The 22,045-nt window shown below is 56.8% G+C and overlaps 8 protein-coding genes across 8 annotated transcripts; 4 read left to right on the forward strand and 4 right to left on the reverse strand.

Annotated features, from left to right (window-relative positions):
* Positions 1-285: 285 nt before the first annotated feature.
* On the forward strand, positions 286-2,298 carry B0H18DRAFT_989682 (thaumatin). The gene is made up of 10 exons (XM_048044962.1): positions 286-795; positions 851-857; positions 917-960; positions 1,013-1,082; positions 1,139-1,237; positions 1,295-1,361; positions 1,415-1,507; positions 1,557-1,646; positions 1,702-1,785; positions 1,844-2,298. The coding sequence occupies exons 1-10, from the start codon at positions 635-637 to the stop codon at positions 1,960-1,962; spliced, it is 834 nt and encodes a 277-aa protein (XP_047896735.1). The 5' UTR covers positions 286-634; the 3' UTR covers positions 1,963-2,298.
* A 315-nt stretch (positions 2,299-2,613) lies between these two features.
* On the reverse strand, positions 2,614-4,770 carry B0H18DRAFT_1093306 (uncharacterized protein; the record flags this gene model as incomplete). The annotated part of the gene is made up of 6 exons (XM_048032343.1): positions 4,745-4,770; positions 4,345-4,682; positions 3,708-4,257; positions 3,236-3,652; positions 3,011-3,178; positions 2,614-2,975 (listed from the first exon to the last, which is right to left on the reverse strand). Coding segments are annotated over exons 1-6 (1,836 nt in total). The 5' UTR covers positions 4,746-4,770.
* A 118-nt stretch (positions 4,771-4,888) lies between these two features.
* Positions 4,889-5,458, forward strand: B0H18DRAFT_989690 (uncharacterized protein). The gene is made up of 2 exons (XM_048044963.1): positions 4,889-5,296; positions 5,363-5,458. The coding sequence occupies exons 1-2, from the start codon at positions 5,160-5,162 to the stop codon at positions 5,430-5,432; spliced, it is 207 nt and encodes a 68-aa protein (XP_047896737.1). The 5' UTR covers positions 4,889-5,159; the 3' UTR covers positions 5,433-5,458.
* A 106-nt stretch (positions 5,459-5,564) lies between these two features.
* B0H18DRAFT_989691 (thaumatin-like protein) lies at positions 5,565-7,506 on the forward strand. The gene is made up of 9 exons (XM_048044964.1): positions 5,565-5,950; positions 6,061-6,104; positions 6,160-6,229; positions 6,280-6,376; positions 6,441-6,503; positions 6,555-6,647; positions 6,715-6,804; positions 6,879-6,962; positions 7,016-7,506. Exons 1-9 carry the CDS (start codon positions 5,852-5,854, stop codon positions 7,195-7,197), a joined length of 822 nt encoding a protein of 273 aa, XP_047896738.1. The 5' UTR covers positions 5,565-5,851; the 3' UTR covers positions 7,198-7,506.
* On the reverse strand, positions 7,507-9,444 carry B0H18DRAFT_989697 (ubiquitin-protein ligase molybdopterin-converting factor). The gene is made up of 7 exons (XM_048044965.1): positions 8,942-9,444; positions 8,657-8,877; positions 8,542-8,606; positions 8,221-8,491; positions 8,002-8,104; positions 7,839-7,920; positions 7,507-7,818 (listed from the first exon to the last, which is right to left on the reverse strand). Exons 1-7 carry the CDS (start codon positions 9,346-9,348, stop codon positions 7,648-7,650), a joined length of 1,320 nt encoding a protein of 439 aa, XP_047896739.1. The 5' UTR covers positions 9,349-9,444; the 3' UTR covers positions 7,507-7,647.
* Positions 9,445-9,550: 106 nt separating this feature from the next.
* On the reverse strand, positions 9,551-11,462 carry B0H18DRAFT_989703 (vacuolar protein sorting-associated protein 26). The gene is made up of 8 exons (XM_048044966.1): positions 11,041-11,462; positions 10,906-10,978; positions 10,697-10,853; positions 10,452-10,616; positions 10,201-10,376; positions 10,001-10,143; positions 9,917-9,943; positions 9,551-9,856 (listed from the first exon to the last, which is right to left on the reverse strand). Exons 1-8 carry the CDS (start codon positions 11,185-11,187, stop codon positions 9,851-9,853), a joined length of 894 nt encoding a protein of 297 aa, XP_047896740.1. The 5' UTR covers positions 11,188-11,462; the 3' UTR covers positions 9,551-9,850.
* Positions 11,463-12,922: 1,460 nt separating this feature from the next.
* On the forward strand, positions 12,923-15,740 carry B0H18DRAFT_1102667 (uncharacterized protein; the record flags this gene model as incomplete). Its single annotated transcript, XM_048032560.1, has 4 exons — positions 12,923-13,205; positions 13,242-13,343; positions 13,396-13,575; positions 13,624-15,740. The coding sequence occupies exons 1-4, from the start codon at positions 13,169-13,171 to the stop codon at positions 15,738-15,740; spliced, it is 2,436 nt and encodes an 811-aa protein (XP_047896741.1). The 5' UTR covers positions 12,923-13,168.
* Positions 15,741-15,910: 170 nt separating this feature from the next.
* B0H18DRAFT_1083483 (AAA domain-containing protein) lies at positions 15,911-21,760 on the reverse strand (the record flags this gene model as incomplete). The annotated part of the gene is made up of 21 exons (XM_048031669.1): positions 15,911-16,010; positions 16,072-16,153; positions 16,283-16,330; positions 16,392-16,518; positions 16,586-16,587; positions 16,702-16,703; positions 16,752-16,844; positions 16,900-17,053; positions 17,106-17,289; positions 17,471-17,639; positions 17,692-17,827; positions 17,954-18,088; positions 18,145-18,469; positions 18,580-18,623; positions 18,694-18,925; positions 18,990-19,457; positions 19,531-19,687; positions 19,749-20,840; positions 20,898-20,929; positions 20,988-21,177; positions 21,486-21,760. The coding sequence occupies 21 exons, from the start codon at positions 21,758-21,760 to the stop codon at positions 15,911-15,913; spliced, it is 4,047 nt and encodes a 1,348-aa protein (XP_047896742.1).
* Positions 21,761-22,045: the final 285 nt, after the last annotated feature.

The raw sequence follows: 22,045 nt of genomic DNA on the forward strand, positions 1-22,045 counted from the left end.
CAGTGCTCTAAGAATGCTATGTTCAACAGACACCCCACCTGATGCATGTCGCTGAGTAACACAGCTGGCATACCGGGATGTCGCTCTCAGTGTCAACACAACACAGGTACTTACGACAACGACAAGTATCACCTGAAGCAGATGCTGACAGCTGCACACAGACGCGACGCATGGTGCGCCTTTTCGTCCGCGCGGTCCTCCATTCCCATGCCTCGTCACCGATGGTCACCTTGGTGGGTCATTCGGGCCTTTCTTATCATGTGCATTACTACACTGAATGTATGAGAACGGCAAAGCTCCGCTTAGCCATGTATCCGGCGGGGGGACAGTGGATGAGCATGAGCATCATGCCTCCCACGAACTCAACATCGAACCAGAACGCCCAAACAGAAATGCACGTCCATCCTGTGCCTCTGGTCGGCCGACTTGGCAGGCCGTAAACCTTGTTGACCGCCCGATTCTGCGTATGCATTCCCCAGGCTGCCGCCAGATACGTCCAGCGACCATCACATGGCCGACATTCGGCAGACAACCGTCTGTCTGCTCGGGCGTAGGTGCGCTGTCTAAGCCGTGGCTGCCCTCTAGTCTCCGTGCCTGAGCGGACCCAGCTAGACAGGTATAAAATCCACGGTAGATGCATCCCACAAAACAACACGAGAGAGTCGCGACGGCAGTCCTCACATACACAACAATTCTCAGGATGAAGAGCATTCTCGCAGCCTCCCTCGTCTTCGCTGCTGGCGCTGTTGCGGATCGAACTTTTACCGTCTACAACGGCTGTCCGTTCACTATCTGGTGAGTTAGATGTCTTCGTGCTCCACCTCCATCTGACCGTAGCACACTATCCCAGGCCGGCTGTGAGGCTCCTCGACTTCGCGCCCCGTTACCGCTTGCTGACCGTATGTTCACAATGTAGTACTACACCGGCGCCGGTACCTCCCGCCCTTCGTACCCCACAGGGTGAGTTCACTTGGCTTACACGCCACAGGCTTCTGCTAACACTCGACAATAGATGGGAGGCCGCGGCCTACACCCACGTCACTTTTTCGGTACCCGACGACTGGAATGCCGGACGTATCTGGGTGAGCCGATGGTTTGTAGCCGACGATGGACGACTCTAACAGGACACGACACGCAGGGTCGCCGTGACTGTGACTTCAGCATAAGCAATCCTGCTACTCAATGCGCCGATGGCGGCTGCAATGGCGGCCTCGAGTGTGCTCTCAGTGGCGGTACCGTGAGCGGCTGATTGATTCCATCATGTAACGGGATGTTCTGACGTCTGTCATCTCAGGGCGTGCCGCCTGCGACTGTCGCGGAGTTCACCCTTGGTGGAACCACTGGTGTCGACAATTACGACGGTAGGTTTTTTTGTTGACAGTATGCCATGTATTGACTGATTGGCTTCATTCAGTATCTCTCGTCGACGGCTTTAACTTGCCCATGAGGATCGATAACAATGTTAACTGTGGCATTCCGAGTTGCCCAGTAGACCTTGGCCCCAACTGTACGTCGTCTGAAGCTGCACACTGTGTTTGGCTCATGGGCTCGCGCAGGCCCGGCTGCGCTAAAGGGTCCTTACGATTCCTCCGGTTACCCTGTCGGCTGCAAGAGCGCTTGCGACGCCAACCTCGACGGCGACCAGGGTATGTTTTCCGTATTTCGACAAATGATCACAAGTGTCTCATGTCATATGCACAGCCAACTCGCCCAACTGCTGCTCGGGCCAGTACGACACCCCGACGACGTGCCCATCGTCTGGTGTCGCCTACTACTCCTACTTCAGTAAGTCCCAGTGGAGTAATCTGGCTGTCCGCGACTGATGCTAAGCTTGTCTTCACAGAGGACAACTGCCCCAATTCGTACGCATACGCCTACGACGAAAAGAGTGGCACTGCTCTCTGGACGTGCAACGCGAACCTTGGCGCCGATTACACCGTTACTTTCTGCCCTTCAAGTTAAGTTTAGGTGCTTTCTCGATGGGACTCAATGGCTGTTCCCTCCGAGTCGATTGTACTATTTGATGCCTCTTTCCTCTTGTGTAACGGTCCAGAACATTAGGGTATGAACTCTTGTATCTCGAAGCATGATGTCCAGTATTCGGTATTTAACCGGATGATGTCGTAACACTGATTGTACACGAAGTTGACTGAATTCAGTACTATCGTCTTACTACGTACATTTCTCTCGCGACGTCCGACGCACACGAGGTCACTGTCAGCGAAGGTCGAGACCCAGTCATATGGCTCAGCTTGTACACAGTGACATATGCTGTTGACGTCGGCACCGACACTGCACATGGTGAGTCCTTGGCCGGGCGCCGTCTCGCATGGTCGAACTCGAAGATCTTGATCACGAGTCGAATGACCCGCTGAGACTTACGGACTCAGAGGCAACGCTGTCAACGTCGTCATTCCAACAAGGGAGACGACGGTGCGTACATCGGAGTACATTTGAAAGTCCCACATCGTAGGAGAGAAGTACTTATCAGAAGAAGTCGTTAAAGTTGAAAGTCGGTCCGTGGCGCAGCGTCGGGGTCCGAATGCTTAGGTCAATCGTTACTCAGTGGGCATCGAACTACAGCTCTATTATCACGCGCGAATTATAACGATATCAACTATGATGTCCGTTTGGCATAATCTGAGTGAGATTTATACGAGGGGAGAGGCAAGCGAGTTGGGGCGGTTGTCGTCGTCGTCCCAGTAGATTGGCACCGTCGAACTTGGCCAGGATGAAGGGCCAGAGCCAATGCATGGGCGTACCGAAGGTAATGTCCGACGCGCCGGTCTTGCCCGTTCCACCGGTGAGCAGAGCAACAAATCTTCCGCGGGCGTCGACGATGACAGATCCACTATCACCGCCCCTGGAGAACGGACCAGAGTCGTTGTGGGGGTGGATCGCCACTTCAATCGAGTCGATACTGCCTGCGATGAAGTACCGGCGAACGTGGGACAAAAACCCGGATAAATTACCGACTGTGGTGTACGTAGTAAAGCCCATTTAATCACACGGCGGAAGGGAGCTCCTTGCAGAGGCTTGTTGTTGGGCGTGTGTATCTCTTCTTCGGTAAGGATGCCCCGCAATTCGAAGAGACCTTCAGGCGGATAGACGAATTCGTTTGGCGCGTCGAAGGGTTCGCACATCAACTTCTTGAAGTTGGCGGGGGAGATCTCCGGGCCTGGAATATGAACAGTTAGATAGAATAGACACCTTCGGCGGGGCGGACCAGCACGACCTAAGCTAAGCACGTTCCTCCTGAAGTGACGGAACTTGTCCTTCTCGAGCTTGATGACGCAGACGTCCTGCGTGTAATAATATGGAGGCGTAGCGACGCTGATGGGAGGGGCCCAGACGACGTGTCCGATAACGCGGTCCTTCGCCTTGCTCCATGTCTTCTTCACTGTCACGAAGTGTGCCTTGAGCGCGTCGATCTTGGTTCGTGTCTTGACCAGCTGTTCCTGTGTCTCCGGTAGCTCGAGCCTCGACTGTTCAGCACGGGAGCCTCCGCCGTCCACCGCAGCCGTTAACGACGTGATGCGCGTCTTCAGGTACTCGGCCGTATCGAGAAGAGGGCCGATGGTGCTCTGCAGGAAAGCGAGGTGGTTGGTGAATGTGTTGCGTCCCATCACGATGACTTTCTTCTTCGGCCCGGCTATGTAGGTGTGTGGTCAGGATTGCCCTCATCTGTCTCAAGGATAAGAACGTACCGACGTAGTTGCATTCGACGTTGGCCTCGTTGGCCCTGAAAAGAACGTGGCGGGCGGTGACGGCGTAAAGGTCTTCCTCGATCCTAAAGTAAAACCCAAGAGTGCCCTGCATCTTCGTCTTCGAGCCGGCAATAGGCAGACTAAGTGGAGTCGACAAGCTATCAATGACGTCCTTGACAGGATCGAGGTCAGAGACTGGGGCGAAGAGCTCTGGACTACCCGAGAACTTGACCTCCGACTCGCGGTATGCGACATCGACGTCGGTAATGTTGTACTGTTGAAGTAAATTGAGGATATCCCTAGAAGGATTGTAGGCATGTTCGCCAGTCGTAGTTTCCGGCATCACGCCGACCCATATCGTAACGGGAGTGGTATAGACTGTCCCATCCACGACGGGCGTAATGGGTGCGATGTCGTCGTAGTTAGTAACGTCGTCCTGGCCCTCCTGGCCCTCCTCGTCATCGTCGTCGTCTTCTTGGTCCTCCTGGTCGTCGTTCTTCTCAACCCAGGTGAAACGGACAAGGTCGACGGACGAGAGTTGAATGCCTCTCTGGTCGAAGGTTTGACTACCTATACTTAGAACGAATGTCGGCCCACAGATTACTTACTGCGCGTCCGACTCGAATACACCACGAACCTCGGCACGAATGCGATCCCACAAACCATCCTTGCCGAGTTTGTGATTTTCGGGAACGGTACGAAGCCTCATCAGACGACGATAGGCCTCAGGCCCATCGGGAGGGACGAATTTGTCGCAGGACGTCCTGTAGACCAGCTTGGGACCACTGTGACCAGAGAGACCGGCATAGTAAAGGTGGGCCTCGAGCTTGGGCACATCGTGAGGAGAGCCCTCCCCAGAGGAAACACTCGAGGAGGTATCGGAGCTCGAGGAGCTGCGCTTATTAGCCTTGGCGAATGCCGTAGACAGGACATGAGCCTCTGAGTTCAAGTTCTCCCCGGCGAGGTGATCCTCCACTATCGAACGTATACGAGCAGGTCAGGATAGAAGAATAGCAATAAAACAGTAAAAGACTCGCTTGTGGTGGACTTGTTTGGGAACTAGGGGTCATGAACATTCTTGAAGACTTGCCGTATTTGGCTGTGGTAGCGAGTCAGTGGTAGCGCCCAAGCGCTCAGATCTCAGATCTCAGAGGTCGACGTCTTCCTCCTACTTTCAGTTACTTACACCGCTCAAATCATCTGGAACGCTAGTCTGTGTCTACGGCCTGCACATCAAGACCACGTCTGACTTGTACTCTTACAGTTCGGATGGCCCATTATTGCGACCCCGGGGCCCTGGCATATAACGGCAGTTGCAACTCGGACTCGGACTCCGCCTCGCTGTCACTGACCGCCTGGACTGTAACTCTGGGCCGGCGCTGGCAAAGCCATTGAAGATTCTGTGCTAGATCACAGGCCATGTGCCATTAGGCTTGTTATCGTGATGCTTTCATGGTCTTCACAGACACATACGGTTTCGCGTGCGCCACCGTGACCGCGAGTACGGGACGAGGTCTTGCCCTCGGGGCAGACCAACTGCACCATCATATCTTCTCGAAGCATTGGTACATACAACTATATTCAGTAAGGCAAGCATGCGAAGATGTTGAGATGCGGCAAAACCACTGACACGAGCTTGTGCTCATGCATTCTAGTATTGCTTGGCACGTGGCACTGAGCCTCAGCCGGTGGCTCGCCTTGTGCTCCGTCTCGATCAGCCGTTGAATGCGACGTCGCGCACGTACGCACACACATTGCGCAGCGCGCACTCCCGAACTTCTCGGCGGCGGTGGTACGTTTAGGTCGACTGAATTTGCATGCAACGTTACGACACAACTGACATATGATTGATCCCAGTCAGTGCTTCTGACTATCTCCTATGCATGTCCGATGGGTGGGGTGAGCATATGCCATACGGTCAACTGCTCACAACCTCGCAGTCGTTGCTCCTTGAATCAACAACCCCAAAAGCTGCAGAGATGCCGGTTGCGTGTCGACGTATCCTGGAGACTCTGACCAACATGTTCGTAAACCGGCATGAGCTGCAGCATATAAAGGAACTGGATATCGCCAGTCTCTCTCCATCGGGTTCCCGGTAAACAGCACTATCCTGTCCTTTCTTCCACTCGTCTACGGATTCAACTATGAAGAACGTCGCTGCTGCTTCCTTGCTCTTTGCGGCTGGTGTTGCTGCTGACCGCACCTTCACGGTCGTCAACAACTGCGACTACACCATCTGGTCAGTAAATCCCGTTCTGCGCGTTACCCACGGCTTATTGTCTTCATCTTTTGCAGGCCTGCTGTGAGGACCTACGGCATTGACCAACTGGTTGCACGCTGACTCAGTCTACAGTATTTCACCGGTGCAGGCACTTCAGCCCCGACCTACCCCACTGGGTAACTATACCGTGTCCCCGTGTTGAACGTTGAACATTTACTGACTTGACTCCAGTTGGGAAGCGGCAGCGGGTACTTCAGTAACCTTCTCAGTCCCGGAAGACTGGAACTCAGGCCGCATTTGGGTAAGCATGTCGTCTTCCAACCGCTACGCACCTTTTAACTTGGGTTGTAGGGTCGCCGGGATTGTGATTTTTCCGCCTCGAGTGATCCTTCCACTTCATGTGCTGACGGCGGCTGCAACGGCGGTCTCGAGTGTGCCAAAACCGGCGGTACTGTGAGTCGCAGCGCCCCGTCCGGACAGGTCGCGACCAGGCTGACATCCGCTGTGTGTAGGGCGTCCCCCTGCGACTGTTGCGGAGTTCACGCTCGGGGCTGACGGCACAGACAACTATGATGGTGCGCTGCGCTTACATAGCTACACACGCGTGCTCGACTGACACTCCGCAGTCTCCCTTGTGGATGGTTTCAACCTGCCCATGAGCGTCACCAACAACGTCAACTGTGCCGTCGCGGACTGCCCCGTCGACTTGAACGCGAACTGTAAGCGCTCTCATCTCATATACGCATGGCGGCCCGGAGGCCAACGATCTGTCGATTGCTTGCACAGGCCCCACTGAGATTAAGGGTCCGTACGACTCCTCCGGCAACGCCGTCGGCTGCAAGAGCGCCTGCGAAGCCAACCTTGACGGCGACCAATGTGAGTGCATTGGACTTTGAGGCTGTGCAGTATGAGTAGTGCGGGCCGGTGTCCCTGACGTTTCCGCGACACAGCGAACTCGCCGAACTGCTGCTCCGGCAGCTACAACACCCCGGCGACCTGCCCGTCCTCGGGTGTGAAGGACTACTCCTACTTCAGTACGTGGAATTTCCCGTCCGTTTAAACCGTGCAGCGGTTGACTCCGGCGCAGAGAGCAACTGCCCGAACTCGTACGCCTACGCGTACGACGAGAGCAGCGGCACAGCGCTCTGGACGTGCGCCTCGAACCTCGGCGCTGATTACACCATCACTTTCTGCCCGTCCTCTTCGACGACGACGAAGCGCGGCGTGCACATGCTCGACCGCTCTTTCAACGTCACCGGCCGCGTTTGAACTGTCTCAAACCGCGGGCCGCGGGGCGTTCGCTGCGCAAGTCGCTACGATACATACCCAGTCCCAACGCACCACATTCCGTTTTTTTTCTTTGGTCTCAGTGTTGTTATTGTCATGATCTTTGTATAGGAATTTTGCAGCCTTCACAGTCCTTGTATACGGTCCTTCCATGGCGGCCTGCTTGTATGTAATGACTACTGTCTTTATTCTGACTTCTTCGATGTGTTTCTTGCTATCTTACCCGTGCTATGTGCTTTTCATCGAGTTTCATTGTGTCCCTTGCATGTCAAACTTCATTGTCTCCCTTGTTTGTCGAATCGGAATGAGTAGTGAATTGGATTCTGCGTGCACGGGGGCATTAATCTCACAACTAAGTAAGTCTAGATGGTTCAGAGGACCTAGCGCAGAGAGGACATAATAACTGAGTTCCTCGCATCGCCCCGAAGCCATTTACAATACCCACTCCTCTGCCCTCCTCACCTCATCCTTCCTCCTCTCTACCACTCGTGCACACTCCTCTCCCCACACCTCCTCGGGTCTTCGTCCGTCCTCAAAGCATTCCTTCGCGTGCCTATCTGCATCCTTGTCCTCCAGCGCGACACAGTTTCCCAGTGCTAGCGGCTGGGCGGGGTCCCACGGACGAGGGCGGGGCGCGATGGCACGGCATGTGGCGGGACGACGGAGCGCCCGCGGTGGATGTCGTCGAAGAGCATGCCGCAAGCGCTTCGTCGAAAGGAAGTTTACTGCGAGTAGGAAGAAGTCAATTTCGTCAGTAAGTCGCGATAATGGAGGGAGCGAACATACTTGATGACTTGGCCGGTGATCTTCTGCTCGCGGTGGAGGAGGTCGCGGTAGAGCCGGTCGTGGAGCTTCCTCCGGCCCTTGATAGGCAGGGATTCGTGATCGGCTTCCCCGCGAGCTCGCAGAGGATCCACGTCGCCGCGTTCAAGCCGAAATCGACGGTAAGGGGCCTACAATCCAGACGTCAGCCTCTCACAGAGATGCAGAGACTGCGTCGCGCACCGAGAACGGGGAGAATCCGCACGCGGAAGTCGTCAAACACGCCGAGCTCCTTCACGTCACCCTTCTGGAACTCCTCGTCGGGGAGCGGGAGCAGCTTGACGTCGCCCGGGACCTCTGTAGAGTACACGACGGGGATGCCGGAGGGGATACCCTGCACTCGGAGCCGCTGCCGGACGGCGCGCGCGAGCGGGTCGTACATCGTGTGCGAGATGTCCGCGATTTGGATGCGCGATGGATCGCATTTCGCGCCGGCGCCCATGGAGGAGAAGACCTGGGGTGCCGTGGGATGTCGGTCAATGCAGTGACAGCGCTGGGACGCACCTTTATTCGATGGTCGTGACAGTACTTGAGGAGGTCAACTTTCGTGGATATATTGTCGATTGCATCTGAAGGCGGCCTCAACCATAGTACCCCTGATGCGAGAAGACGTGCATACCTATGACCCAGTCCGCGCCTTCTAGGAGGTCGCCGCCCTGCTCCTTCCGCCAAATATCCACCCGCGCATCAACCTGCACCCAGCGCGCAATCTGCTTGATGACCCGCTCAATCGAGCGCACCTTCGGCGTGCCGACGTCCGCGAGTACGGCGGTCGCATGTCGGTTCAGCGACGACAGCGTCACCTGGTCAAAGTCGACCAGCCGTATTTTAGAGACGCCCCTACGGTCATCAGAAGCGATGGTCGTCAGCGTCGTGGCCCGAGATGTCTAGCCAGGGAGCGTACGATCTTACGAGCATGATGGCCGCCCAGCTCCCTACGCCGCCGCACCCGACCACAACGACGCTACCTTTGCGTATCCGCGTCATTCCCTCCTCCCCGAAGAACGCATAGTTGCGCGCGAGCTGCTCCCGTATGAGCTCCTCGTCGTATTCATAGTCCTCGCTCTGCCTCGCCGCGAGCATGATCTCCGCAACGCCGTCCCTCGGGTCGGCGGGTTGTCTGGGCACTCTATCGGGTCGAGAGGCTGCGTCCTGGCTCTTGAGCGACCGCTTGATCTCCTGCTCAAGGTCGCGCCGCTTCTGGTGTCTGCTGTGTTGCTGGTAGGCGGTCAAGAGCCCGGCAGTGGCAACTGACGCACCCAGCGCTGCCAGTGCTAATTGGACGCGGTGGGACGAGATGTCGAGGTTCATGGAGAAGGTGTTGCCGACAGAATTAGATATGCAAGAGCCGTATAGCCTCGAGTATTGAGACAAAGCAGACCAGAGGATCCGTGTACGTTCAGTACTGGTGTTAAATAAAAAGTCTCGACTTCGATGGGGCACCGAGCGCTCGAGCGCTGTATGACGCGCTTGCTCGGCTTGTTTGCGCAAACGGTCCGAGTCGTGTGTACGTCTTAACTCCAATATTTCAATACTGTGGTACTATGAGTTATGCACATCTTCAGTCACAGGTACAGTTTGCTTGGGCACATCATCTCGGGATGGTCAGAGATACTTAGCTTGAGGTTGACTGGCGTCGGAGACCATTTTGATATGTAGGCTTTAGTCAAGGCACCCTCGGTGTTACAAACAGACCGCGATGAAAACACGACCATCAGCATAGAAGGAACAATGAGAACAAATTTCTCAAAACAGGGAGAGGCGAGTTCCAGAATAATCAATACGTATAATAAGTACACAGAGTCCGTCCTCGTCAGTTCTGCAAAGCCAACCGTCAGTAAAAGCCCCATCGAGCACACCAGACCGAGAACCGACACACCTCTGGAATACGGAAAATAGTGATTTCCTGCGCAGGGACGCTGATGAGCGAGCTTCGGACACGGGGCAGGCAGACGGGACCCACCTGCTGCTTGAAGTACCTCCGGTTCTCCTCGTCGATGAGGACGAGGTTGAGGTAGTACCGCACGCTGAACTTCTTGTTCACTTCCCGGAACGTCGGCGTCAGCTCGAACCCACCCAGGAACAACCGTATTGGGATCGTCTCCCCTGTCGGCGGGTTTGATCAGTCCTGTCTGCAAACGAAGGGATGCGGCGGAGACACACCTCGCACGGGAGCACCGTCCATGATCTCGAACTTCGTGATGGTCTCGCTCTCGTTGTACTGGTTCGGCGGCGCGCCGGTCGTCTCGCGGCGGATGATGGAGAGCTCCATGTGCTTGATCTTGATGCGCACGAGCAGGAAGTAAATCTTGCCCACGATGACGTCTTTCAGGTGGTATCTGCGACGGGGCCCGTGTCAGTATAGTGCGGGAAAGAAGTGGACGCAGGAGCGAAGTGAGGGATCGCACACGCACTTGGATTTGTTGTATTCGAACTCGATGTGGAGACAGTCCTCGATGCCTACTTCCATCTTGATCGAGTTGTTGCTGTCGGGCGGCATGCGAAACGAGTGCACCCATAACTCCTGCTCCTTCGTCACGTCCGCTATTCGCCTCGAGATCGTCACACGGACGAGGTACCTGTCCATGCCCAGCTAGCCGTCAGCCACCCATGCTACATACCACGGTGGTGGTGGTAGACAAGTGTAAGGACAACGCACCGTAGCTTGACGTTGATCCCCTGGTAGCTCTCATACTGCTTCTCGACGTTCTTGAAAAGGAAGTCGAATGTCTGTGCTGCACGCATCTCCCCTGGTGCGGCGAGCTCTTGGGATAATGAGAGGAACTCATGATGGTGCCCACGATCGTAGAATAGCTCTGCGACCCTTGTTCGCCGTCACACTCATGACCGACTCAGAACGCGACACACCTATGCTGCCAATAAACTCCACCTTGATGCCCTCGTGCGCCAGCCGCTTCCCGTCGCGCACACGCACGGTCACCTAATCGTAGCAGCGGCCGTCGATCACTGCGCACGAAATGAGTGAGATACGTGCAGACGCACCTGCCCCGAGACCGCGTCTCCGTCATAGTATACCGGACATGATATGGCGCGCTCCTTCTCAAGTTTAAGGTCCACCTTCTTGCGCTCGTCTTCGCCCTCGAGCTTGATGTCCACGTCCACGGGTGATGCGAAGAAGTATGCCGCCATGGCTGCTTAGAGCAGGTCCGGAGGGGGTGGCTTGATGTGTCACTGGACGCGCCACCGTCGCGCCTTTCGAGTCGTCCTGTACTGCGGCGGTGAGGCGCAGCGCTGTGCTGATGTGGTGAAAGATATACTACGGAGCTCAGTGACCAGCAAGATTCATGATACTGATGTTGTGCCAGGAAGAACTTGAAAGTTACCGGGTGAGCGGGGAGATCTTGCGGGGTATGTTGCAACGGACAAACAGGTACAAATTCAACCAGCTTGAGAGAGTTGAGGAGACTGGACGAAAACGCTTTCTTTCCACGACCCTTCAAAACTTTACTCATCAAGAGAACCCAGTCGTTCACCGCCACATTTCTATTAGAGACCACCAGATTCAGTAGTCAATTGGCAGCATCAGCCCAATCCATTTCAGTATCATTCACCGCCGCTTCAATGCGATACAAAATTGCGCTGCGTTCGGAACAAGTGACTATCCCAAGTATTGTTACATCTCGTAGGTGAAGGTCACATAAACACGACTAACAGAGAGCCCTGTACTGCAGTGACTCGAGCGGCACTGGATCTATATGTAGTCGGCGCAAAGTCGCAAAGTCGACCCATTAAGAATGTGAATATGCTCCCCATGGGGTAGCCAATCACAGCAAACGCATATCCCCGATGTTTGGTAGCCTGTAGTCGTGTGTAGCCTCGAAGCATCCGGAGGTGAGTCCAATGTTGAGCAATGACCGACGTATCAGTGTATGATGACCTGACGGATGTCGTTGTAAGGCGATGGCCCGTGCAGCCTTGGACTCGGAACATACTGATGTGACGGCGGCACGATGGTCAACTCGCCATTGTACAGGGGCTACCCTTGCCATAGTGCCGCCTGCGACCGATATCAGAATCGAGCATTAGCGGTGCCTTCAAGTCGCTGGATTACTTGGCGGTACTGGGGTAAGTACCCCGTCGCGACGCGTAACATGCCGAGCGCCGGCTAGACCGAGGACCTGACTTCGACTAGCTTGCGTGCAGGCTGGCAGCTTCAGTCGTCTGTGCGCAAGGCCAGACATCGACATAGCGTTGTTTAATGGAGGAAGCGGTGGCTGAGAGATGGTGAGTGCCGGAATAGGCATGCGGGAGGGGGATTGCCAGGGAGACGGACGCGATGTGGTTACTGTGCACGAGTCTCGACCTGCCTGAGAACAGAACAGCGCGATCCGAACAGGTCGTCGTCGGCGCATCCCTATCACGCCAGTTACGCCCCGACATGCCCGCCTCCCTCTCCCATCCTTCCTTTCTCCCCTTCCAGGTGCCGGCGCACCGTCCTCGCAGCCAGCCTGCAGTCCATTCCTTACTGCCTGGCTTCCTTCGTCTTCACCCCCCCCCCCTTTCGCCTTCGTTCTCCGCGGTCGCTGCTTGCAGGTCTTCGCGCTCCGGCCCGTGTCATCTGAGATGCTTTTGTCTGGTTTCTGAGCCTCCCTAGTCTCACCCGGCCGCGCTCGATGCACGCAATCTGTCTATCTCAGGCCCCCATCCTGCGCTGTCAATCGCTCACAGAGGTCGAGTCTGGTGTTCTCCTCATCCCTCCGGGGCTCGAGTTGGTCTTCTGCATAGGTCTGGTCGTACTCAGAGGTTGTAATAGGTGAGTTCGGTGTCTCGCCCTCGGAATGACCGCAGCGAAGCAGTCCACAATGTGAATGGGGTGGATCGGGCCAGAGCAGCGGTTGGGTGCGGTTGTGAGGTTGAGCACCATGGCGTCTCGTCGACGCGTGGGCCCCTGCTCTGCTTGCAGCGTTGAAGGCAAGTGCATGGCATACGGTGGCGGAGCGGGACACCCGTGTTGCAGTTCGCTGTGAATCGCGAAAACGCGAGCTGGACAGACTCTTTGGCCTCAAACCTGGGGCCGTCAGGCGATGCTTGCAGCGCTACAGTAGTAGCTGCTCCGTACCACCAGACAATGCACTGAATACTTCACACGACCGGACAAAAGGGTTTCCGAATGGCCGGGAGACAGGCTCGAGCTGTGTGTACTGACTGTGCGTTTAGAAAGCACGTCTTCCTTACAACTGAAGGCTTCACCTACTGCGGCCTTGCAATACTCGACCTCTTGGTGCACGTCATTCCTGTCGCCTCGTCACGGCTCAGCGTATTCAAGCCTCTGGACATCGTGATAGGTATGTATGAAATGTCCTACTCCACCGCCCTCGGCTCACTGGGTCTTTCCAGGCGCCCTTTCTTCGCTCCCGCTTCTCCTCTACATTTCGTTCCTTTACACGTTCACGGCATCCCAGTTCATCCCCAGCCTTCCAAGACAATTCCGTCCCCTGGCGAGACAATTCCTAATCTTCTTCCTCCCGGTCATCGTCGCCGCGAACGAGATCGGCTCGTTCACCGGCATCTCCTACCGTACGTCCCAGCTGCACCTCTCACCTATTGCGCTCAGTCCGGTTGTAGGTGTGCTGAACAACGGGCTCTACGTCGGCTTCACAAATCCATACATCCACGTCGGCTTTGACAGCCTCACTCTCGTAGTGCTCCTGATCTACCAGCTGCTCATATTCAGCCTGGCGGCGTACCGGCTCGCGCGCGCGTTCCGATACCGCCAGGACCTCGTGACGGAGAAGTCCGACGGCAGCGAGCTTAAGACGCAGATGTTCCGCGGGTCGCCCTGGCTCGTCGCTGGTATGTTGCTCGGCACACTCGAGACGACCCTCGGGTTCCCTGGCGGCGGGTTCGCGCTCGCACTGATTCGGCGGGTGCTCCGCATGCTCAGTCGAGCGTGCCTCATCATCGGCTTGTTCAATGGGTACGTCTCCATCCATGCCCCGAAAGCTTCCACTGACCGTTACCCACGTAGCGTGGACACCGTCGAGGACTTTCACATGCTCAAGATGGAAGCCGTCCAGCAGCGCCGCCGTTCCAAGCTGCTCGGCCTCATCGGCAACCCGCGCAACAGCACGTTCCGCCAGCTCGAGGGCTATCAATACGACCCAGAGACGGGCGGGCTGCGCCCCAAGCTGGACCGTCTCTCCCTGATGGCGTCCAACGCACTCGACGAGATCCGCACCATCTCCATCCGCCTCGGCAACAGCCCGCGCTCATCGCTCCGTCCGGCGGACAGCACGGCCCCTGACTCATCCGTGGAGGCAGTTATTCACGAACGCACGGTCACACCGCCGATTAACATCATCAACCACCCCAGTGCTGCCGAGATTCCGTCCTCGACGGTGCGCTTACGCGACCCGCCGCTGCGCCCACGTCCTCAGGAGCGCGTGACGGTGCACTGGGGGAACGGCCTCAGCCCGCCGCAGCTCGAGCTGCGTCGCGTATCGGACCTGCTCGACCAGACCTCTCTCGTTCGCCTCACGCAGCTCGGCATCGATCCGTACGGCGACGTGCATCCTCATATGGGCGTCTTCCGTGCGATGAGTCTCCCCACGCACGTCGCGATGGAGGAGTGGGCCGCCGTGCAGCGCGACCACCCCAGCCTGCGGCGCTTCAACGACGACGCGCGGGCGCGGTACCGCAGCTCGCCCCCGCCCATGCAATCGCGCACATCCCTGTCGCCGAGCGGGTACTCACAGACGGTTGAGGAAGCGGAGGCGTTCACGTCGCTCAGCAGGGAGGGCTCCGTGTTCTCCGTCCCGTCGTCTGCGGTCATCGCGCCCGTCGTGCGCGTTGAACGCGCGTACGCGCGCCACACGTACGGCGGGCCGCAGCAGGTGCACCGCCGCGGGAGCTCGTACGCGTCGTCCATCGAGCTGCTCCAGGCGCTCGCGGCGCAGTTCCCCGGCACGCCGCACGCAGGGAGCCCGTCCCAGGACGCGTTCCAGGCGTCCCATGCGCACTCCGCTAGCCGGGACAGCGACGTGACCATGTGGATGACCGTCGGCGACCAGTCGCTCGCGCGGGCGGATAGCTGGGATGCACGCACGCTGCCTTCGCACTCGCGCGGGCCCTCTAAGGACCTCCTCACCTCGCCCATGACGATTGAGGAGGAGCCGGAGCCGCGCATGTCGGAGGACAGCACGCTCATCGGCCACGGCAGCCACAAGAAGCGGATATCGACCGACTCGAAGGCCGTCGCCGCCTTCCCCACGCCCACGTCGCTGCTCACGAGCCTGCCGTCCCCGCCCGCCTCCGTGTCCGAGGAGGACCTGCAGGCGAGGCTCCGCGAGCGCGCACGGAAGGCGCGCACGCTCGACGCCACTCGTACGCAGCCGCTCCGGATGGACAGCGTGGACAGCGCCGTGACGGACGAGTTCGCCGACTTGCCTCCGGCCCGCCCGCGCGTGCCTCGTATTAAGAGCGTTGGGGTTGCCCCGCGGCGGTACACGCCGACGCCGACGAACAGCAGCATCTTCACGCGGGAGAGTGTCGCGGTGGAGCTGGAGTCAGTGAACGAGGTGTCGAGCGACCAGAGAAAAAGTAGGAAACTAAGTAAAAGATCGCGGAAGAGTTCGACGAAGAGTTCGAAGAAGGACCGCAAGAGTATGGTCAGTGAGGGCGTATATGTAGCGGCTGGTACAATGGACGCGGGGCGTAGCGTACGTAGCGTATTTGAGGACTAGGCCGTCAATTTTGTACTACTAGGACCATTCAACTTCAGGTCGAGATTCTTGGTGTATTGTTGTTACACTGCTCACGTCTTGAGCTGTTTCGCGTAGAGTAGGTTGTGTTCGTCTGATTGACCTATTCTCCTTCTTTCCCATGTATAGCTAGCATTAGATACAACAGATCTTCACCGATCCACCATGGTGGCCAATATACTTCGGAGCACCACCGGAATGTCTGCTGTGTTCGTGACACGGAAGCCTCTCCCCTGCAGCTTCTTGGGGATCCTGGATGGATTGACATTTGTAAGCATCAGTTGCATCCATAACAGTCCAGTCATCCCCTTACCACAGGGCCTCGGCACCTTCTCCGATGCAAATAAGGGCAGTGTGGACCTTCGGCTGGCGTGTCATGACCCTATGTAGATCTTCTCGTTGATGCCGTAGCGCGCAAAGTTGGCATCTGTAATTGTGATCACGAACCAGTCGTCTAGGGATAAGGGATGGACAAGGACCCCTGTTAGCTAGCCGTGACGACAAGGTTGCTGACTCGGGCTCACCAGCATCGAACTTGGCTACTTCATTGACCGCTTTGTCAATGGCTTCCACTGTTCATGACATGGGTGGATGAATGAGGAAGAACCGTTGCAAGGGTAAGGGACACCGCACCTGTATAGTCGCCGGCGAAAGCATACTGTGTAACGAGCTCCATCTTCTCGGCGACCTTCCATCTATCCCTGATCTCGGTCGGCAGCTTGTCCGATTCAACCAACGGGATGACGGGCGAGTCCCCGGACTACGTCGTCAAGCTATGAGGTTTTGTTATGGAAAAGGAGCTGCGGAAAACACTGACATGTCCATACATCTAAGGGACATCGTCAGCCATACTGCAGCATGACTGCATGAAATATGAACCACCCACATCCCAAACATATTTGTCCTTTCGAGTGAGCCGGTTGAAGGTCTCCATCAGCATGACAGCTAGAAACAACGGTCGACACGACACCCGACAAACCGAGGGAGGATTACTTGCCGGTCTCCATGCTTCTTTGCAGCCGCCCATCGTATTGGAAGCGATACATCGAAGCGCTGATGTCGAAGACGAATCGAATACGCTTCGGTCTGCACAGACCATGCGTGAGACTGCGTCGAAACAACGGTACAAAACACGACTTACTTGATTTGCGGTCGACCTAGCTCAGGTTTTGCCATTCCCCTACGCTTGTACACAGTGGCCTCGCCAGTCAGACCTTCGGTCAGGCGACTGTCATCTAGCTCGCCATCTGTCTGTCGTTTCACCCAAACGCGTTCTTCCTCCCTCGCAGCCAAGTCTTGAAAAACGATTCAGCAGTATGAAGGGCAAGGAAGACCTACTCGACGTACTCTCTAGTAGGTCATGCAGGGTTGCAACGTGTGATTCCACAGCACTAAGCAGTGCCCCGTAGCCTTTTGCTTCGCTGACCTTCATGTCGAGTTCTTCGAGCCTGCGTGCGAGCTCCTGCCGAGCCATCTCGCGTGCCTTTTCCTTGACATGGTCAGGCACATCGTTCTTGAGAGTGTCGGAGACCTTAGTGAATAAATCAATATAGCTACCCTCACTGCCAGGATATGGTCATACCTGGTTTATATCGTGCCCTTTAAACAGGCGCATGTAGCCGCCACGACCACCTAGACCGGCAGTGTCCCGTCCACCGGTCTATGCTGCGGTCAGTGACTGTACCTTCTTATCATTGCGTAAATCCACTCACTCCTCCAGCCCATGTATTGCCTCCTGTATGGGGCTTGTCCTGCGGGTCTACCTTTCCAAACTTCGGGCTTGAAACATCTGTTCTCCCCTTCGGCTCGAACTTGACATCTAGCACTTTCTGTTGTGCAGTGTCGCGAGCGGCGTCCAGTCCAAGGCGTTTCACCATTAACCTTAGGAAGATTAAGCGATAAAGTTCATAGAATCGTATTGCATAGATTATACCCATGGTGGTCAAGAATCTCACCCAACTTCGTGATCGTCTCCGGTTTATAGACGTCGAAGTCAAAGATGTTTCGCAGTGTCGCCTCAAGCGGGTCGCTCGGATACGTTTGCATATGCCGGACAATGTTGATGAGTTCTGTGAGATTGTCAGTTTACGCATATCGAACCGGTCATCATCAACGACGCACCTCTCAGCGAGTAGGGGTAAGTCAAAGTACCAGCTTCGTATGCCTTCCGCAAATCCTGGAACGCGCCTACCAACGAATGATCATATCTTCTTTCAGGTCCGGCGCCAGCTGAGAAAGTAGCCTCATTTCGCTGTGGAGGTCAGGGTTCATCACCGCGTGACAGCTGAAGTTGTCACCGAGCACTTGGAGAAAGTGGTTTCCCAAGAATGCTAGTGTAGCTCAGCTTAGTGTACCGGACATATAACAGAGGGGCCTGTGCGCTTACGATAGCCTGGTCGATTCGCGAGGAGGATGAGTCTGAAGCCCGGATGAACGACCAAATCGCCCTCGCGCTCCTTCTGTCTGCGGACCCTCCGTCCATCCGCCAGAGTCAGTTGTCCATGACCTGCGAGGCCTCGGAAAATTGCGACAACATGCTCGGCAGCCTTGTCAGCCTCGTCGACGACCATGATACGCCCGTGGGTAATGGCGCGTAGCAGGGGAGAATCGGTGTATTCAATCGTGCCTTGGGACAGAACAGTGGTGAACATTAGTTGGTTGACGGTTGTGTCGCGGTGGAGTTGAATATATTCGCGGGGGCGTCGGAGCAGCTGGAGAGCTGTCAGCATATGCAGGATGACGCTGAAATCATTCCTGTACCTGGCACAATCTAGTTTACTGATTGTGAGATGCGTTCAAGCAAACATGTCCAGTGAAAGACTGACCGATCAATGATTTTGTTCTTGCCTACACCCTGAATAGAAGCTCAATATGAGAGCGTCGTCCATATGACACCCTTCACCTACCTGGTTACCCAACAGCACCAGGTGCTCACCCATCTCAAGATCCACGGCCATATCCCTCATCAAGCCCGTCTGCAAGCTGTTGTCATAGAAGTGATCCATGTGCGGGACATGCGTCTGCACGCCCTCGAGGTCCTGTGCAGGATCGAAGGCGGGCACGAACGTCGCCTTCTGCGTCTCAAGCAGAGATTCACTGCCAGGCGACGAGCTGGTTGATGCAGGAAAGGTGATTCCGTCTTTCGAGACGACAGGTGGAGGGTTGAACTGCCGGGAATGAATGGCAATCAATGGGCGCGTTTCTACAAACTGCGATGTTCGGGTGACGTACAGGTGGGCTCTTGCGCGGGATACCACACTCCTCGAGCAGCTCCTCAAGGCACATGGCCTCCGTGCGGGGTAAGAACTCTTTCAGCACCGCACGCTCTAGGAGCACCCTCAAGTCCTCATCCTCCCCTTCTCGCGCCCTCGCTACTCTCTTACATATTCTGACCAACGCGCGCGTCCCAAGCTTCCTATTCTTCTGCGTATGCACTGTAGAGCTCGAAGCCGACTCCCCGCCAGTGAAGCGAGCGCGGTACCGGTCCGCAAATTCCAGGAGGGCGTTGATCGCGGAAAGGGGACACCCGGTCTGCGAGAGAATCGCGCGTTCTTCCGCGCGAGGCATGGGGAGGAGAGGTAGAGTGAAGAACATATTAGCGTGCTCAGCGTTGAGCCAGTCAGTCAGTGGCTGCGACTTGGAGGCAGTGGCGATCATCCGGAAAGAAGGGTGTGCGACGCTCAGGCCATCTTTCCTCAGCTGCGAACGCACGTAACGAACCGGTCAGTAAGAGCAGTAATGCGAGAGGGAAACAGGTGCCGCGTCTCCGTACCTCCTCTTCCGAAGCAGACTGCACGATCCTCCTCCCCTCCCACAGCTCGCACTCCCGGTCTTGCGTAAGCCTGGCAAGCGAGCCCGCTGTACTCCCGAGCGTATCCAATCCATCCAATCTCACCATCTTCCCCGCCCACGCAGCCTCAACGAGCAAGCTACACCACCACCATCAACTCTCGAGCCTCCTAGCGCCCTAAACGCGCACACGACACTCACCTCGGCTCCCACCGCGTCGCCCCGCCCTCCTGTACGACCCTTCGCATGACGAGCTCCCGCCCGCCAAGCTCCTTGTACATCCCCCACTCCTCGCTCTCGTACCCGAGCACCCGCGCGAAGATGCGCATGAGCGTGCTCGTGCTGCAGCTCGCACCGGGCAGCGCGGGCGGGACGAGCGAGACGTCGTATCCGAGCGCGTGCGCCTGGAGCACACTCGTCAGGAGGCCGGTGAACCGCGGCGTGGGGAGGAACCCCAGCGTCTCGGTGTCCTGTGGGAGGAAAGGATATGAGAAGAAAGTGCGCGGGCCTGCAGGGGCCGATACGATGAGGTGTGCGCCAGAAGGCGAGGCGAAGGTGAGGCGGGCTGTCCGCTCGCCTGCGCGTTCGACCTTGAGTAGGGTGTAGCCGAGCAGGCCGGCGCCCTCATAGTCGGCTGAGTCGTCCTGGTTCCCAGCGGGGCTCCCCAGGGCACCCACACCCACCTCTTCGAGCTGCCGCGAAAGCAACGCCCACGCAACGAACGGCGCGTGCGTGAGCGCAGGGTGGATCGCCAGTACCACACGCGCCAGGAGGACGGGTGAAAGGGCGGCAGATGCGGGCACAGGGAAAGTATCCAGCAGGGCGCGCAGCTTCGCGAGGGCAGTCTGCGGGAACGCGGGCAGCGTCGAGCGCGCACTGCTATCGAGCGACGTCCGCGCCTCGCTCGCGTACTGCGTCGCGATGATCACCTGCCTCAGCTTCTCGTACAGGCCCCCGTCGCCCTCCGACAAAGCAGGGGTGACAATCCGGGCGGGGGAGAAGGGTTCGGAGCTAGACGGGCTGTCGGTGTCGGGATGACGGGGCGCGGCGAGCGCCATCATCGCACCGACGGGGTCGACGAAGCGCGCTTGGAAGCGCGAGCGGAAGGGCGGGTCGAGCGGGTAGCCTGGGTACGGCGGGACGGGCGCGCCGAGCGCGATGACACGGAAGCGGGTGTGGGCGGGGACGAACTTGACTGCGTCTGGCTTCGCTGTGGAGGATGACAGCGGCGAAGGGGTGTCGAGGAGGGCGTAGCGGTGAGGGTGAATGATGTGTGTGCCGTCGTCTAGGTTCCTGTGGTGATGTGGTTATATCAAGGAGGAATGAGGAGCAGGAAGAGGGCATACTAACAATTCACGGTTCTCCAGGAGGTTGTTTAGTAACTGTGCATAGTAGGGTCAGTACGGTAACCATCTGTCGACTAGCGAGAAGGGGCCTCACAGGCATGATACCGCGCTCCGCTTTCTCTACTCCTTCGATCACTAGCACTCTCCCGTGCTTCACTGCCCGCACCGCGGCGCTGTCTACATAGACAAGGTTACCCCCTACGCGAATCTCACGGCCTTGCTTCAGCTCGGTCTCGCCGATGTCTCGGTGGAGGGCGATGTGTTCGTACTCAGAGTTAATGAGCCTGAAAATGAACGCCTCGTATCAATATGATTATGAGAAAACGGAGTCGTGAACAGAATTTGTAGTGTCGATGAATGCAACGAAATGCATGCTCAGTTGACATCAGCTCGCGCTAAGTTATGAGACGCACGACATCGAGACAAATTTCGAGCTAGGCAGCATTGAAGTGCACAAAAGTTTGGCCGTTCATAAGAAGACGTGCCATAGCATATGCTCATCCTCCATATATGCGCCTGTATGCGGACAGACTCGGAAGTAGTGGTTTCCTTCAACTGCACCGCGTAACCGGTAGTTGGGATGAGAGCATACCTGCAGAAGGTCATGACCAATCTCCGCGCGTAGGGCCCCGGCTGTCCGACAAGGAAGACGTCTTGACCGAGTAGATACTTCTGCAACAGGAACTGGACGTTCTCCAGATTGACGGGATCGCTCAAGTCTAGCAAGGCATCCTCAGAGTGCGGCAGTCTAGCAGGAGCGGCCGTAGCAGGAACGTCGTATGTTATATCCCCTATGGTAAGCGTGCCAATGGGTTCCGCCGGAGGGGTGAGCGACGATAGTACGTGTTGCAGGCGGCGAGAGGCCATTGCTCCGGGTCTACGTGAGATTGAGAGTGCGCTAGAGAGAATATCTCGTATGATGGGCCTACGCACGTCAAGCATGCTAGCATGAGTCGAGCATGCACTGCAGCTACGAAGTGGAACTCACCGCATACAAGTGCTCGACGACTAGACACTCGACCGGGAATCCTCCAACTCTGCACACTGCTTGCAAGTGAGAGGTACGTGTTGAAGCAAGGCTGCCGCTGCCAGCGTGAAGTACGTATATGTCCCCGGATTGAACTTGGTCGGGATGGGCAAGGAACACCGGCT

This window comes from Fomitopsis serialis (assembly GCF_022376445.1).
Source record: "Fomitopsis serialis strain Sig1Antser10 chromosome Unknown B0H18scaffold_13, whole genome shotgun sequence".
Taxonomy (NCBI): Eukaryota; Fungi; Basidiomycota; class Agaricomycetes; order Polyporales; family Fomitopsidaceae; genus Fomitopsis; species Fomitopsis serialis.